The 18,366-nt window shown below is 42.9% G+C and overlaps 1 protein-coding gene across 8 annotated transcripts in view; it reads left to right on the top strand.

Annotated features, from left to right (window-relative positions):
• ITSN1 (intersectin 1) overlaps positions 1–18,366 on the top strand; it is a 140,573-nt gene that overhangs the window by 65,242 nt on the left and 56,965 nt on the right. For all 8 annotated transcript variants that reach the window (XR_010090429.1, XM_063447584.1, XM_063447565.1 and 5 more), the window contains 7 exons: positions 2,729–2,841; positions 3,015–3,280; positions 4,306–4,455; positions 4,576–4,716; positions 6,859–6,946; positions 10,139–10,278; positions 15,682–15,809. Coding sequence is in view for 7 of the 8 variants with exons in the window: in XM_063447584.1 (XP_063303654.1) it covers positions 2,729–2,841; positions 3,015–3,280; positions 4,306–4,455; positions 4,576–4,716; positions 6,859–6,946; positions 10,139–10,278; positions 15,682–15,809 (1,026 nt within the window). In the remaining variant the exon portion in view is untranslated. The remainder of the gene's footprint in view (positions 1–2,728; positions 2,842–3,014; positions 3,281–4,305; positions 4,456–4,575; positions 4,717–6,858; positions 6,947–10,138; positions 10,279–15,681; positions 15,810–18,366) is intronic.

Raw genomic sequence — 18,366 nt, 5'->3', positions numbered from 1 at the left:
TCTTTATTTTCTACAGTTTTCAGTAGTAGTTGTGTGTATTCTTTGGTGTATGGTTTGTGTGAGAGGATACCATGTGGTTTAATGTCTGAATTGTGAATTGCAAAATTCAGGCTAAAGTAGAGAAACCGCTATGGCAGAATTTGACATTTTTTTCCCAGTTGGAAATTTTGGCCTGATTTTTGACATTCAGTTTTATTTCATTTTACTAGAAACCACTGTTCAATAAATACATACTTGTTAAATTTGATGCAATTGCTATTCTGCAACGGTACAACAGTTAAAAAGGAAGAAAAAAATATATATATATTGCATATACACCTATATACAACAGATGTGTTTGTATTGGTAAATAAAATATTTTTTATAATTTCCGTAAATCTCTACTTTGACATAGTAAAAAAAAAAAAAAAAAAAAAGTGTTGTGGGAATACTCGGGTTATGTTTAACACATTTGTAGTTGGTTAATTTAGGGAATGCAATTCTTTTAGTCCACCTGTAGCAGATTATCTTGGTATCAAATTGTGGGTTTTCCAAGGGTGGTGGGGATTGCAGCCTGTGCCATGCATGGTGCAGGTTCTAGGGTTATGACTGAGATACATTCATATGAAAACACAATTAGAGAAATACAAATGTAAAAGTTTATGGAAGGGGCTTACTTTTCACTTTACCCAGGGAGTCTGCATTTTCCAACAGCCAGCGGGATGAGCTCTGTTCCCAACTGTGCATTTTCTGGTCAATGACCAGTTGTATTTTCAGGACGAGAGAAAGTGAATCCATATAAAGCTGTGGATTGAAAATATCATTTTTTTTTCTTTCCTCTGTGTCTCTCTGCCACTTTCATCACCTGCTTTCTCTAACATGCAGGACATCAACCATCAGAAAGAGGCCAAGCAGGCAAGTTCCATAGCTTACAAAACTGTTTGATCTTCTGTGTTGCACATTGGAGCTTTTTTTCTCTTTGGCATAAACTTTGGCAAGTTTATTCCCCCTCCGATCCCCCCCCCCTCCACCTTGGTTAGAGGTAGCAGCATAGGTAGAGCTAGTCATGGAGGATAGTGAAAGCCATTTACAGAAGGGTCAGGGAAGGACAGGGGATTCCAGGGAGATTAGGAACCCCAGCCTCTCTCGGGTTTATTCACTAAAACAAATTTGTAATTTAACACCAAAATAGCCGAAATGGAAGCATATCCGACTTGGAAAATGTTCAGTTTGGCTATTTTGGTCTTCAATTAAAAATGCACTTTGAATTCCTGACAGTTCTGAGTTTAATGAATGATCCTGTAAGTGAGTTGCTGGGGCAGAAGGCACAGATCTCCAGTCCTCCACAAAGGAACAGATATCAGTATGGCTCCCTCAAACATTACAGTATCTTACTATACAGGCCCCCTGCAAAGCATCATATCCAGGTCCTTAATGCTATAAAGAAAGCACACAAGTGAGGTGGAGTCATGTTCTAGAGATCTACGTTGGCAGGGGCACACATATCTTGTTTATTATATTACAATGGAAGATAGAATTGTTTCCCTGCAGGGCCAAAGGCTCCTAATTTTTTTAAGGGGTTAATCCTTTTTAACTTTTTGGAAAGGGAATAGAAGCTGAGCTTTGGGAGGCAGGGAACTTAACTCGTAGTCTGAAAAAAAAAAAAAAAACCCCTGTATATAGAAGTATAGAACAGGAAACAAAGGTTTCTGCACTAGGTGCAATCTTTATATTTTCTCCAGCAATTTTGTGGAACTATTCCTCGGAGTAGGCCCTCAAAATACATTATTCTCTTAAGTCCCTATTTTGTTTCTCTGTATTTTCCTTTGTACATGTTTCTTCTCAAACCATTTGTATATTTATTAGATGCATGGCTTCTAGTTGATACCCCTGCAGTTTAGTGATTCCTGGTAAACACACCATATCTTATCCATAACAAGCTACCAGATCACACCTGTAGTATTGAAAACCTAGCACCACACATACATATATATATATATAATGCATGTGCTAATCATAGCCAATTGGTCCTAGTGACTTGGTAGAAGGGTTTTTCTTACATATATATTGATGTTATATATCTGAATGCATTGTTTGTTGACACTGCTACCCAGAACCTTAAATAGCAGTGCCATTCTGGAATGGGCCATCCTGGAATGACTTACTTTTTAAGCACTATAACCCTTTGTCGTGGATGACGGTGCAAAGTAATTACCACTTGTCACAATCAATACTCTGAATAGGTGGGTGGGCAGAATATCACGCCTGGAAGGGTCTGAATTGAGACTGGTTTGCAGTCTATTTCTGAGGGCCTGTTGGATAAAAAGGTTGTGATGTCTCACACCAGTTTAATTGGGTTTATTCATAGTGTTGTATGGCTATATTTACAATTAACTCCAGGACTGCGGGAAGAGTCGAGGAGGATTGTAATATTATTGCCTGTCATCCTATATCAAACCATGGGAACATGCACTTTTAAAAAAAAAAAAAAAAATTGTTAAAAACAGTCCTATCTATCTGTAACATGCTTGCCTATCTGTGTGTCAAAATAATGGTGGTCATTCTACTTTCATTCTGTTACCACAAATGCCTGCCTTCATTGTCTCTTACTACTTTGACATTTTGTAGGTACTTGTGGGAAGATTGCATGTGTGTTTTATGGAAACCAGTTGATTAGCGATCACTTTTTAAAACCGCTGGACCTGTTTTTACTGTAAAGTTGTGTTAAAATAATCTCTGAATATTCCAGAAGGGTACGCTCTGGAAGTGGGATCTCTCTTATAAGCTCTGTGTCTGTCGACCAGCGATTACCCGAGGAACCAACTGAAGAAGAGCCCCAGCCAGCAGACAAGAAATTGTCAGGTATTGCATCTGCTTTTATATTTTTGGAAGATTAAAATTTGATCTGTGGTTTCTTTGTAAACTCTCCTGGTGATTGTTTGGATTCTGAGCGAGAACGAAGGTTTATAAATAAATTGTTTCTTTTAAAGATGAAAAAGAAATTGATTCTTACTACGTATTGTTCCGTCTCCTAGTTGTGACTTTTGAAGATAAGAAACGAGAAAATTTTGAGCGTGGGAACCTTGAATTGGAAAAGAGGAGGCAGGCTCTCTTAGAGCAGCAACGGAAGGAGCAGGAGCGACTGGCGCAGCTAGAGCGCGCAGAACAGGAGAGAAAAGAACGAGAGCGTCAGGAACTGGAACGGAAGAGGCAGCAAGAGCTGGAGAAGCAGCTGGAGAAACAACGGGAGCTGGAACGGCAGCGGGAGGAAGAGAGGAGGAAAGAAATCGAGAGGAGAGAGGTAAACGGCAAACTGGATTACTGGTGCGACAGATGTTTAAATATTAGGTGGAATGTTCATATTATTCTAATGGCAAGTAATGACACCCAAAGTTCCATTGAAGTGCTAGTCATTGTTTGCGTGTGTTCTGTCTTCAATTTAAGCAATTTCTTGGAATTGGCATCAATTTTGTATTTTGAAACCCAAAGAAATAAGCAATTCTTGTGTAGTTTATCTTGTGATTAATTAACACACCAGGAGTAAAACAATCTAGGCAACTTCATGGGCTTTGCTGTCTACATTGAAGGGACAGTATGTCTACAAACCATAACTTTAGCTTAATGAAGCAGTTATGATGGTATAGGTCATGTTGATTTATTTATTTTTAATAACTCTGTTACATGAAAGAGGTTTAGAAATTCTTTTCTTCATTTTGGACTTTTATTTTGGACTTATCCCTATCAAATTAAGGCACCTGTTCTTTTTGTATGTGACTGATAAGTACAGGTCTATTAAAATTATATATTTCCATTGTATTGGTAAGTGGATGTTTCTCTTAAGGTAAATAATTACTTTCCACACTCCTCAGCAGCTCTGTTGCCAACCCATTCTTTGTTGTATATTTAATTTTACTCCCCAGTGTTCGTTCACTTTGTGTGGTATTGGTGTGAACATCCACTTCCTCTTACAACATGGTCCTCATTACCCAGAACTTAGCTTGCTTCCTGCTAGGATCATAACCACTGCATTATAAACCCCACACCCCGTAAATACAAATGGCACCCAATACATAGGAGGCCTTTAAGATGGAGATAATTCCTCCTTTTGTTAAATGATATCCATAGGCATGTACAAATGGAGGAGGCATATTTACTGTCAAAGTAGTATGTATCGATAGAACTTTTAGGACAACGTTAATACATTTATTTACCTCTAAAGCCCATTGTGTGAAAACCCTTCTAACCTGCTTTTGCTGCTTTGCTCTGTGAATGTTTGCTTTTAGTCAGGGTGAAGTTATAACTGTATTGTTAAATCATGATTTATAGGCCGCAAAGCGGGAACTTGAGCGTCAGCGGCAGTTGGAGTGGGAGCGAAATCGAAGACAAGAACTATTAAATCAGAGGAACAGAGAGCAGGAGGACATTGTTGTTTTGAAGGCAAAGAAAAAGACTCTGGAGTTCGAGCTTGAAGCACTAGTAAGTAAAAAGCTTATCATAAAAAGGATGACTTCTACCTCCTAGCATCCGGTCTTATGGGAAATGGCTGCCTCAAAGACATGCTTCCAATCACACCTTCCTGTCTTGTTTCTCCCAAAGAATGACAAAAAGAACCAGTTAGAAGGAAAGCTGCAGGACATCCGTGGTCGTCTCACCATGCAACGGCATGACATAGAAAGCACCAACAAGTCTAGAGAGCTAAGAATAGCGGAGATTACGCATCTCCAGCAGCAGCTGCAGGTAAATCATTTATCCAGAGTTCTGACCAAGTTGTATACTGTTCCTTTTATAGATTATTTTTTTTTGATCATGTTCAGGTTAAGTGTAGTTTAAGTTGTGAATCATAGACATTTAGATTTTTATTTTTTATGTAAGTCAAAAGTATCTAAATATATTTTTTCATTTAAACTCACAAAAAAAAAAAAAAGTGTAGCTCTAGTATACCTTAGTAATGGTGTTAAAGATGGGTACAAATGGTGAAACAATCTACACAAATTTGTGGAAAATATAAAACACAACCATAGTGCAGATGGTATAAACAATAGTAGCAAAGTATGGATGAAAAATGTCCAACTAACAAGGAAACAGCCAATAGGTCACCTGGCTCTAGTGTATAGCGCTCTTGGATCCTTAAGGGAGATCCACAGCCCTCTTTTGTGTCTTTAAAACCCAAAAAGATGTCAGCAGGGAAACTTTGAGGGTCTTGGTAAATAAGTAAATGTATTCATGTAAATAAAATAAAACAAAATCTGATCAAGTGATCAATATACTTAAGAAACAATGCAGTGTTCAATCCAAAACGCGTTTCGCCATAAGCTGGCCTCCACAGTTGGTGAGAGCTGTGTATCTGAGAGTTTCGTTTTTTATACCGTCTTAATTGCAAAATCGCCGGCATCTGTGTACTTGGAAGTATTCTCTATGGAACGCACGTTTCAACCGTCGGCTGGTCATGTGATCCGGTGGAACGCAATAAGCCTCCAATTAGTATTCACTTCCACTCTCTGTGGAATGCACATCTGCGTTTCACTTCCGGACTTTCAGACAGAGGAATCCATCAAATGATACTATAATTGTAAGGGAAACTTTTATATGTTCCATTAAGTCCCAAATTAAAAACACTACCAGAAATGAAAGAAAAGACATATAAAGAAAATGTACAAGTAAGAAACAAAATAATTATGTATATAAAATATAGTATTATCCAAATCCATACTATAATCCATACTTAATACCATTACTCAGGTATACTAGAGCTCTTATATATTTTATTTGTGTGTGTCTGATTTTATTGTGGGGGTTAAGGGGATCCCTCACATAAGTGTTGAGCCCACCTTATCCATTGTATTTTTTTTTGTACACTTTCTTAGTAATTTAAACTGCTACCTGGAAAAGAGTCACGTGGAGTTTTCGCACGAGGAAATCTTTTCAGTTTAATTGCTCATTCCACTGCCCAAAATACAAAATAAATAAACGTCACAGTTTAGTAGATGTACCCAAATGAAAACATGCACGCATTTAATTATGCATTTTTCCATTTGGGTTATGTCTGCAGCATCTCCAGGTCTCTTGTCTGCAGCCTTTGCAAGCTCTCCCCTTCTAGCCCCGCCCAGACTTTCTTTGACTGTCCAATCACAGACTTCCCAATGCAGCCCAGTGAGAATTTTTTGCAAGGCAGGTGCTCTCGGCAATTGCTGCCACTTAAGTTTAGTTCTACTGAGCTATACAAACCAGGAAGCACCAAGCCAAGGGGGTGTAACCAGGCTAATTTATAAAAGTGTAAATTTCTATTGAAACCTGCACTTTTTGCAAACCGAAAAAACTATACACTCTTCACACATAAAGCTTTTCAACAAGCTAATGTGCTTTAGTGGTCTGGAGTGTCCCTTTAAAACAATATAGAATTAGAATTTCTTGTGCAATTTGCAATGACTAATAGGTTTTCCAGGGCCCGAAACACAAATGGCCACTGTTGATTCCTTCTGGCTTTATGTATTGAATTAAAATAATAAAATTAGTTATAACACTTCTGTTCAGCTAGTCTTACATGGAATCTTCCTGTGTACAAGTGGAGACATTACTATCTCAGCCCCGGGGCTCTCTTAGCCCTCTGCAGTCTTGGGTAACAGCTGGGCTAAATGTTCATTACTATTATATATGTCAGGGATGTGTATATATTTGTTCTCCGATATTGTCGACACCCTTGCAAGACATCTAGCGGGATGATAAATACATCATGATTGGAAATGCATTACAATTTGGTTTGAATCGCTAAGCTCCCTGTTCATTCTTTCAAGGCATGAATGCAGAGATTGTATACAGACGTTTACACTGAATACTGTGCATTCTGTGAAAAATAAATGAATGTCCTTGTTTTTCTTACAGGAGTCACAGCAGCTGCTTGGAAAACTGATTCCTGAAAAACAATCCCTCAACGACCAATTAAAGCAAGTTCAACAAAACAGTTTGCACAGTGAGTTCTGCACAAATTCTGCTTTCAACCTAGTCTGAAGTTGCAGAAGTGCGCAGTATGCTTTTAAAGAATGTTAAACTTTTAGCCTGTGAAATTAGAAGGCACGTTTACTTTGCTGCCAAAGCCCTGCTGCATACGTTAACTATCTGCAATCCTGAGAATGTTTTAGAAAATTTAAACATAAATAAATTACCCCGCACAGTGGGCAGGGTTAATTGCCACTTGCTTTCACTTTCTGGATTCATGGATTTTATTTAAAGGATCCTCAAAACTACCATAATATATACAAAGTGCAAATGTGAAATATAAAGTAGGAATGATTGGCATTGTCAAACCTCGGCCTTGATTTCATATTTCTGGCTAAGCTTTTCAAATGAATACAATCTGTTAGAAATAGCTTTCAAATTAATTATCTGCAGAAGTCACCATTAAAGGGACACTATAGTCACCTGAACAACTTCAGCTTAATGAGGTTGTTCAGGTGAGTGCTACAGCTACCCGGAGCCTTTTTCTTGTAAGCACTGTATTTTCTGAGAAAATGCAGTGTTTACATTGGAAGCTTGGAACACCTCTTGTTGCAGTCAATCAGACGGCCACCAGAGGGACTTCAGAGTTCAGAGGCCCTAAAAAGGCCTCTCGTCCGATGCATTCTGGGTGAATGCATCAGACGGGCTATCAGCACACAAAGCACTGTGAACGCGCTTTGTGTGCTGATAGCCTGTCAGCACTGCTGTGGGCGTGGCTTCAGCTGACAGCTTCAGCTGACAGCTGAAGCCCGAACCCACAGGGACGCTTACTGTCCACAATAGTGGTTGAAGGGGGGGGGGGGGGAGAGAGACCTACTCTCCTCCCCCCCCCCCCGGCCCCCACCGCTGTGCGGCGGGTGGGGGCCCTAAAATTATCAATAAGGGGGGACCTATTGTCCCCCCCCGGCCCCCACCCCTGAGCGGTGGGTGGGGGCCCTAAAATTATCGATAAGGGGGGGGTACCTACTGTCCCCCCCCCGGCCCCCACCCCTGTGCGGCGGGTGGGGGCCCTAAAATTATCAATGAGAGGGGGACCTACTGTCCCCCCCCCCGGCCCCCACCCCTGTGCGGCGGGTGGGGGCCCTAAAATGATCAATAAGGGGGGGGACCTATTGCCCCCCCTGGCCCCCACCCCTGAGCGGTGGGTGGGGGCCCTAAAATGATCAATAAGGGGGGGACGGGACCTACTGAGAGAGAGAGAAAAGAGAGAGAGAAAAAAAACTTACCATTCGATAAAATCCATTCGATAAAATCCATGGCTTGAAACCCATCCAATCAGAGTGCTCTGTGTCATTTTACAAGCGTGGGACAATTCCAAAGAACTTTCCCACGCTTGTAAAATGACACAGAGCACTGTGATTGGATGGCTTGAAATCCATCCAATCACAGTGCTCTGTGTCATTTTACAAGCGTGGGAAAATTCCAAAGAACTTTCCCACGCTTGTAAAATGACAAAGAGCACTCTGATTGGCTTAAACCCACCAATCAGAGTGTTCTTAGCCTAATTGCAGGGCGGGGCAAGGCTTTATAAGCCTTCCCCCGCCCTGCGGAGCTCAGTCTGCGCGGAGCCCTCCATGGGTGAAGATGGATTATTTTTTTTTGCGCTCGTTTTTTTTTTTTTTTTAATTGCGTCGGTTATTATGGATTTTTATTTGGCCTTTTTTGGGGCTGAAGAAAGAAGATTTTAGAAGAAAGAAAACATCGAATGGTAAGTTGATTTTATCTCATTTTTTCTTTTTTACAGGTTTTTAGTTAATGGTCCCCCCTCATTATTTTTAGGGTGAGGGGGGTAGGTAGGGAGATATTTTTTTTTTTGGGGGGGGGGGGAGGGTTAACTAGGGTCCCCCCCCCCTTTGTATTTAGGGCCCCCACCCACCGCTCAGGGGTGGGGGCCGGGGGGGACAATAGGTCCCCCCCCTTATTGATAATTTTAGGGCCCCCACCCGCAGCTCAGGGGTGGGGGCCGGGGGGGGGGGAGACAGTAGGTCCCCCCCCCTATTGATAATTTTAGGGCCCCCACCCGCCGCACAGGGGGGGGGGCCGGGGGGGGGGCCGGGGGGGGGACAGTAGGTCCCCCCCTTATTGATAATTTTAGGGCCCCCACCCGCCGCACAGGGGTGGGGGCCGGGGGGGGGACAGTAGGTCCCCCCCCCTTATTGATAATTTTAGGGCCCCCACCCGCCGCTCAGGGGTGGGGGCCGGGGGGGGCAGTAGGTCCCCCCCCTCATTGATAATTTTAGGGCCCCCACCCGCCGCACAGGGGTGGGGGCCGGGGGGGACAGTAGGTCCCCCCCCTTATTGATAATTTTAGAAAGCGAGCTGAGCTGTCAGTCAGACAGCTCAGCTCGCGAACGCGCATTCCGCGCACATGCGCGGTAAAGCGCTCAGGTTCTTCATAGGGCGGCATTCAATGCCGCTCTATGAAGAACGCGATTGGTGCAGCGCGAAGCCGTCCCATTGGGCCCCGCGATTTCGTCATTTTGACGAAAAAGGGGGCGCGGCCTAGCGGGGAGCTCGGCGCTGAAACGGAGGTAAGTTTTTAATATAAAAACACCGACATTTTTTTTTTAATGAATGAAAGTTCATATAAAAGCAAGAAGGAAGGCTGGGGGACCTGTCTTTCTTGCTTTTATATGGTGACTATAGAGTCCCTTTAATATCTACGCATGAGCTTTTTAAATGCTAACAATCTGCTAAAAAAATAAATAAAAAACAACAAAAACCCTTTTAAATGATTTATATACAGAAATTCACATACATTTTAATGGTGACATTTATAGATCTATCATTTGAAAGATGTTCTTACATATTGTGTTCATTTGAAAAGCTTATCCCAAACTATTAGAGGCCATAGTAGGTAAATAGATATTGAAGATCCATTATAAGGAATAAACCAACTGTTGTCCAAGGTTATACAGGACAGAGGTTCATAAACTTGTCCACTTTGTAGATGGGTTAAAAAAAAAAACCTGTATGTTCTGGAATTCCATGAATTCCAAAAGGCATCAACCACCAGAAGTTGAGCCTTAAAGTGGCACCAATAATTTTCTTTTGAAAAGAACTCCCTAAAGAGACATGACCACTTGTACTGCGATGGCTGCAGCAAAGGGGTAGGCGGGGGGGTTTACAGTTATAAAAACAGTATCTATGGTGAATGTCTTTTCAGGAGATTCTCTCCAAACACTAAGAAGAGCTTTGGAAGCCAAGGAAATCGGTCGCCAGCAACTCCGAGAACAATTGGATGATATAGAGAAGGAAACAAGAGCTAAACTTCAGGAGATTGATGTCTTTAATAACCAGCTAAAGGTATTGGGTGCATTTCATAACTTTTTATTTTCCTTTCTGTTTCACTTGTCTCGGGGCTGCTTGGTGACACAAAACCTATTGCATAGAATTTAATGTTTTTTTCCAAGGTGGACATCCCAACATGAGTGTTGCATTACTTACCTTGAACAAAGATCACTCGATCAGCTCCTTTCTAAATTCAGATGTAGTTTGTTTATAATCTGGAATTATACTTCAAATAAGGTCTGCTTCTGCAGCGCTGCTTTGGCAATTTGCCTGACTGACATTACAAAGGTTATGTATTGGGCTGTTTAGCTATTTACTGTAAGCAATCTACAAACTGAAATCTTACTGGGGATGGAGTTTGTATATTAAAACATACACTATATACTGTTCTGCTTTAGGAAAAGATACAGTAATGTCAGTTCTGTGTATAATTTATGTCTGTAAGCGCATACAGTCTGGCGACAGAGGTAATAATCTTTCTCCCTTGAAGGCAGTGTGCCTGCAAGCGAAAGATGGATTCAAACACCCCTCCTTGTGTCTGCTCCCTTTCGCCTCCCTCTGTAACTTTTTTTTTTTTTTTTAAATTTGCATTTTATTTGCATTTGCACATAAATCTTACAACGTGACCAATATATGGGTATGGTACAGTAAAATAAAGTAAAATGTAAACATAAAAATTTTGTAATGCTGTGTATGGGTCCTTATCACGAATATTTCACACACTGATATACATTAAGGATATATGGTAGTGAATTGAGTTAAATTTGCTAGTTTAACTTGTGATGTCTAGGATCGGAATAGAGTGTCTCTAGACTTTAGTTTTGTCTGCGGTCTCTCGGCTCTGATGTGACGGCTTAATTTGCTGTTCTCATGATGTATATCCTCGCTGGGTCATTTCAGGTGGTGTTCCCCGAGCTCCGTGGCTTTCGTAGTGGAAGGGTCTTTATTACTGCGGATTCCAGTCTCCCCCATGTTGCAGTGTAGCCCTGAGTCGTTGGGGTCAGTTTGTCTTGCCCCTTAGGGTCAACTCTCTTCTGTGGTGTGGGCTCGTGTGGCGTTTGCTGTCGTCTGTCAGCTAGTATATTAAGGCTGCGGAGGAAAGGTTCTGGTTCCTCAGAGGAGGTGAGGGTGACCTGTCCTTCTCCCGACATTGCCAAAAGTGACCCGTCAGCTCCCCACCTGTATCTCACTGAGTTGTCTCTTAGCCTCTTTGCTATGGGTGCTAGTTTCCTCTTTTCAGCCAGCACTGCAAAAGGGAGATCACTGTATATCGCCAGTGCATTGTTTTCATATTGTATAGTTTGTAGTTCCCTGGATCTGGCCATGATCGCGGCTCGTACCGCTATGTCTCTTGTGAGAGCAATTGTATCCCTCGGGGCGCCGCTGGGTGCTGCAGCAGACTTTTTCACCCTGAATGCTGCTTTTATGGTGGGAGAGGTTGCTCCGCTTTTGATTCCTAAAGCCTCGATCACTTTCTTGGTGAACTCCAATAATTGCTCCCCCTCCACAGACTCTGGGATACCCCTGATACGGATGTTCCTCTGTCTGTGTCTTGTTTCAAGCAGAGTCACTGCTCGCTGCATCTGGCGTAATTGAGCGGTGAGATCCTCTATTCGGCTGCTGTTGCCTTGTATGTGGCTGTCTCTGGCGGTTTCTCTCTCTTCCACCTCTCTCACCTTTTGGTGTATAATCCCCATTTCGTTTTGGGCCTCTGCCAGGTCGGCCTTCCAGACCTTCCTGAGGTCTGTTGGCATCCGAGGGGGCTCGGGACGTACTCTTTGTCTATTCTTACGCCCCATTTCTTTCTCTGGAGGTTCGTGGGTCTCGTGCTGTGACTTAGACTATTTTTACGGCTTATTTCTCTTTATTTTGTGGATTCCTATCGGAGCTCCACACAGTGGCGTACATACCAGGGTCGCAGGGGTCGCGGCTGCGACCGGGCCCGGCCCACCAGGGGGCCCGGCCGCCCCTGCGACCCGGTATGTACGCTCTGGGCCAGCCTCTTCTCCTGGGGGGCCCAGGAGCCGGCCACCTCCGGGCCCCCAGAGGCTGGCCCTCCTTAAACCCGGCGGCCGGCTGGTGCGCGAGGGAGCACTCTCCCCTGAGTGCTTCCTCTTCAGCTCCCTCGCGCACCGCACTGATACCGGAGCCGGAAGATGCCATCATCTTCCGGCGCCGGTATCAGTACGCGGCGCGCGAGGGAGCTGAAGAGGAAGCACTCAGGGGAGAGTGCTCCCTCGCGCGCCCGCAGGACCAGCCAGCCCGCCGGGTGACCGGCCCCCCCAGGAGCCCAGCAGCACCACTGGACCCCAGGGAATCCCCTCAGCACTCCAAAAGGTAAGGAGGCTGGGGGGATTAAATTAAAAAAAAAAACGTGTGTGTGTGTGCGCGCGAGTGTGAGTGTTAGTGTGTGTGTGTGTGTGTGTGTGTGTGTGTGTGTGCGCGCGCGAGTGTGAGTGTTAGTGTGTGTGTGTGTGTGTGTGTGTGTGAGTGTTAGTGTGTGTGAGTGTTAGTGTGTGTGAGTGTTAGTGTGTGTGAGTGAGTGTTAGTGTGTGTGAGTGTGTGTGAGTGAGTGTTAGTGTGTGTGAGTGAGTGTTAGTGTGTGTGTGTGAGCGTGTGTGTGTTAGTGTGTTAGTGTGTGTGTGTGTGTGTGTGTTAGTTAGTGTGTGTTAGTTAGTGTGTGTTAGTTAGTGTGTGTTAGTTAGTGTGTGTTAGTTAGTGTGTGTTAGTTAGTGTGTGTTAGTTAGTGTGTGTGAGTGTGTGTGAGTGAGTGTTAGTTAGTGTGTGTGTGTGTGTGTTAGTTAGTGTGTGTGTGTGTTAGTTAGTGTGTGTGTGTGTTAGTTAGTGTGTGTGTGTGTTAGTTAGTGTGTGTGTGTGTGAGTGAGTGTTAGTTAGTGTGTGTGTGTGTGAGTGAGTGTTAGTTAGTGTGTGTGTGTGTTAGTTAGTGTGTGTGTGTGTTAGTTAGTGTGTGTGTGTGTGAGTGAGTGTTAGTTAGTGTGTGTGTGTGTGAGTGAGTGTTAGTTAGTGTGTGTGTGTGTTAGTTAGTGTGTGTGTGTGTGTGTGTGTGTGTGTGTGTGTGTGAGAGTGAGTGTTAGTGTGTGTGTGTTAGTGTGTGTGAGTGAGTGTTAGTGTGTGTGAGTGAGTGTTAGTGTGTGTGAGTGAGTGTTAGTGTGTGTGAGTGTTAGTGTGTGTGAGTGTTAGTGTGTGTGAGTGTTAGTGTGTGTGAGTGTTAGTGTGTGTGTGTGTGTGTGTGTGTGTTAGTTAGTGTGTGTGTGTGTGTGTTAGTTAGTGTGTGTGTGTGTGTGTGTGTGTGTGAGTGAGTGTTAGTTAGTGTGTGTGTGTGTGTGTTAGTTAGTGTGTGTGTGTGTGTGTGTGTGTGTGTGAGTGAGTGTTAGTTAGTGTGTGTGTGTGAGTGTTAGTGTGTGTGAGTGTTAGTGTGTGTTAGTGTGTGTGTGTGTGTGTTAGTGTGTGTGTTAGTGTGTTAGTGTGTGTGTGTGTGAGTGAGTGTTAGTTAGTGTGTGTTAGTTAGTGTGTGTTAGTTAGTGTGTGTTAGTTAGTGTGTGTTAGTGTGAGTGTGTGTGTGTTAGTTAGTGTGTGTGTGTGTGTGTGTGTGTGTGTGTGTTAGTGTGTGTTAGTTAGTGTGTGTGTGTGTGTGTGTGTGTTAGTTAGTGTGTGTGTGTGTGTGTGTTAGTTAGTGTGTGTGTGTGTGTGTGTGTGTTAGTTAGTGTGTGTGTGTGTGTTAGTGTGAGTGTTGGTGTTTGTGTTAGAGTGTGTGTCTGCTAGTGAGTGTGTTACTGCGTGTGTCTGTTACTGAGTGTGTGTGTGTGTGTTAGTGAGTCTGTTTGATGTCTGTTAGTGAGTGTGTGTTTGTCAGTGAGAGTGTATGTTTTGTAAGTGAGTGTGTATGTATGTCTGCCGCTGAGTGTGTGTTTGTCAGTAAATGTGTGTGTCTGTTAGCTAGTGTGTATGCATTTGTTCGTGAGAGTGTGTGTGTGTGTGTGTGTGTCTTCAGCACTTACCTTTCTCCAGCGCCGGACTCCCATGGCGCTGGGGATCCCTCCGCCTCTCAGCTCCGAATGCGCATGCACGGCAAGAGCCGCACACGCATTCAAACCGCCCATAGGAAAGCATTACTCAATGCTTTCCTATGGACGTTCAGTGTCTTAAAATGGCGGAAGCGCCTCTAGCGGCTGTCAGTGAGACAGCCACTAGAGGCTGGATTAACCCTCAGTGAAACATAACAGTTTCTCTGAAACTGCTATGCTTTCAGCTGCAGGGTTAAAACTAGAGGGACCTGACACCCAGACCACTTCATTGAGCTGATGTGATCTGGGTGTCTGTAGTGGTCCTTTAAGTGTGTGTGCATCTGCATGCAGTGGCGTACATACCACGGTCGCAACCCCTGCGACCAGGTGCCTGCCGCCATGTGTTGCTGCCCCGGCCCCCGCAGAGTAAGCGCGAGGGGGGGGGCCCACGGATCAATTTTCGCACCGGGGCCCCATGGGTCATGTGTACGCCACTGGCTCCACAGATAGACGTCTGGTTCAGTGCTCTGCCGGCCACGCCCCCCCCTCTGTAATTTTTTAAATATGGTTGTTGTTTTTTTTTTTTAATTCTAAATACAATATCCCAACCCCCCTCTCCTCTATTCTCCACCCCGCATGCCAGCTCAGTTTGCATGCATGTACATTGAGTTGGCAAAACAGTCCACTGTCAGGCATCTCTATGAGAGTGCTGGGATGTTGTTTGGGTGGGGGGTGCAAGATCAACTGTAGGAGCTATTCCTGGCGCTGGATGTCTTCTTGGGGTAACCGAATAGTAATGCCCCATATGGCATTGTAAATTGAAGAAAATGTAATTAAAGCGACCATCTTTGTCCATTTGAAATTTTGGGAGGCATGATTTAAAAGTAACTTTAAAATTAAAACCCTGTATTTACACTGTAGCACGCATTAATTCACACTTCGTTAAAAAAAACTAAAAATTGCCTATGCAATTGTGGATCAATTCTTTATTGTGTGCTGGAGGCTAGTTGCACCCCCAGCATATGAGGCTTGGCAGCCCATGTGCTACCTAATGTCAATTCAGTGCACCCCTTCTTCCCCTTCTTTCCCTCCTGCCTCTGCACACAGTTTTTTTTGTTTTTTGTTTTTGCATGCTCTCTGAGCCAGTGAAACGGTCCAATCACTGGCTTCTCCTAGTGATTGGACCACACAAGACTGATGTCAAATGGACCTTTTTTTTTTTTTTTTAACATGGAAAGGGTTGGAGTGACAATCAGACTAAAGACTTGCGTGTAGCATTCAGAATGAATACACACCGTATGGGACTTTTAATTTACAGTGATTAAAGTCAATGTATTTTATGTATTTATTTTGGCTCATTCTCCCCTCTGTATTGTATTAATTCTCTTGCTAGGAACTACGAGAAATGCACAATAGGCAGCAGTTGGACAAGCAGAAAGATATGGAAGCAGAGAGACTCAAAATGAAGGAACAGGAGAGAAAGATCATAGAACTTGAGAAACAAAAAGAAGAAGCTCAGAGGTATTTTCTCTGGCATACTTGCTTATATTTATGGGTCCGTTTTCTTTATAATTTGAAACACTTGGTAAATATGCATTATTAAGAGAAAGTGAAATTGAATTCTTTTTAGAAAAAAGATAATTTTCTGATATTTGACATTTGTATGGACTGTTTTCCTTTAAAAATGCTATAGGAAATGTCCACAGTGTATATAAAACGGTAATTTCCATGCAGTGTATCCCTCCCCACCCTCCAATGCCTAGCATTTGACTCAAACATCCATTAAGGGCTGGAACTGGAAGCACAAATCCTGACAATTTCTCACAAAAGTTTTGGGATTCTAGAATAACTGTCCGTATAGTTCTCTCTAGTCCATGGATTCATGGTTTCTGCTACAATGCTGTCTGCCTTGTAACAGAGTCTTCTGTCATAGTGAGCTCTTGGTCATAGGACATTAATCACCTAGTACTATGTAAACATTATAATATACCGTATACTTATCACTATATGTGATCTTGGATGACGGTGATTAGAGAGAACACAGAAGAGGAGATTGTGTAGTGCTGCTCAACTTATTAAGAAATGCAGGGGGAGATCCAAACTTTTAATTTAAGTGTTGGACAGAATAGCACTAAACCATATGATTGACGATTTCTAGCGCTAGGTGTTGCTTGTTGAGCTAAGTAGATGGTGGCAATAGATATTAGTGGAATTAGAGTGGCGTTATTCAGTAGGATGTTAAAGCACATAAAGATTGTTAGCTTGGAGAGAGTCAAAGGCTGTTTTGGGTTGAGATACAACACATTGATTGGCCATGACTGCGTTATGTTTGGAGAAACTTGTGTCTGTGCAAGCACCAATAATGCATTCCTATGCAAGCCAGTATCCTATTGAAGTCAAAAGCATGGACATCTGTCACAGGATGGGTAATCCATGTTTGTGAAATTGATTGGGTCTATATCATTTATGACAAACCTTTTTGAGCCCAAGTGCCCAAACTGCAAATGGAAACAGTTATTTATATAAGTGCCAACACTGCAATTAAACTTGAAAACCGAAGTCTGGCTGTGTGTGATGTGTGCTAAATCCCTGGTGGTTCACTATAGTTAATAATACATTTCCGGTTGTCCAGATTTCTGAAAACAATTCCCAGGTGACCCATTTACGCAGGCCTTATTAATCGCTACTTCTGGCCTGGCGCTCATTGGGCAAATCAGAGCACAAGTGAATCCTGGTAACTGCACTGACTGCTTTACTGAGTGCTTAAACTACAGGCCCGCGATATCAATGGGTTGCACCAGGCACAATTGCAGACCAGCACTCTACCATCTGACCACCAGGGAATCCTATTGAAAATGTAATAAATTGACTATTCTGATGGAAGCCGCAGAACCCTCGGACTCTGCGCCCCCTGTCTGTGTTCCATAAGGCGGCCCCACCTCTTGTGCTTTAAGGTAGTGCCACCGCCCAGATTACCAGCGATGTGGAAAACCTCTGACCCACATACTGCGTTGTGCCATTGATTCGCCATCACTGGTCTATAGGATTTATTTCAAATATCTTATAGGGTATAGAGTACAGAAGGTGGAAATGTAACTTATATATACATTTTTTAATAGCAATAATATTTTATGGTTGACTTTCTTTAAAGCAGAACCATCATTTCCCAGGATTTTTAACATTATATTTATTTAGCAGTTAACAAATATTTGTGGGGCGTTAAGCATAGAAGTCTAGACTGTGTATACAGTGCATTGAGAAAGTATTCAGAACCCTTAATTTTGTTCCATCTCCATCTACACTCAATACTCCATAATGGCAAAGCAAAACCAAGATTTTTGACACCATTGCAAATATGTTAACCAGAAAAAAACTGAATTATCACTTTGACGTAAGTATTTAGACCCTTAACTCAACATACTTCGTTGCAGCACCGTTGGTAATGAATGCAGCCTCAAGTCTTTTGGGGTACAATGGGACAAGCTTTGCACACCTAGGTTTGAGCAGTTTCTGCCATTTATCTCTGTAGATTCTTTCAAACTCTCAGATTAGATGGGATCTGTCAGACAGCAATTTTTAGGTCTCTCCAGTATGTTCGATAGGGTTTAAGTCCAAGCTCTGGGTCTCTGACTGGACTATTTGCAGAGTTGTTCCCAAGGCACTGTTGCATTGTCTTGGATGTGTGTTTAGTGGTCATTGTCCTGTTTAAGATGAACCTTTGGCCAAGTTGAGATCCTAAATGTCCTGGACCAGGTTTTCTTTAAGGATATCTCTGTATTTTATGGAGTTTCCTTTAGCCCTGATCAGTCGCCCAGTCACTGCTGCTGAAAAAACACCACCAAGCATAAAACTGCCACCATCATTCTTCACCGTTGGGATGGTATTGTGCAGGCGATGAGCAGTACCTGGTTTCCTCCAGACATGACTCTTTGAGTTGTGGCCAAAAAGCTCAATCTTCATTTCACCAGACCAAATTATCTTGTTTTCTCACAGTCTGAGAGTCCATTAGGTGCCCTTTTGCAAATTCATAGTGAGCTTTCACAAGTCTTTCCAGTCTGCCATAAAGGCAAGATCACTG

Source organism: Pelobates fuscus, chromosome 1 (genome assembly GCF_036172605.1).
Source record: "Pelobates fuscus isolate aPelFus1 chromosome 1, aPelFus1.pri, whole genome shotgun sequence".
NCBI lineage: Eukaryota > Metazoa > Chordata > Amphibia > Anura > Pelobatidae > Pelobates > Pelobates fuscus.
Note: the sequence above shows the minus strand (reverse complement) of the source record. Positions and strands in the feature narration are given on the sequence as shown.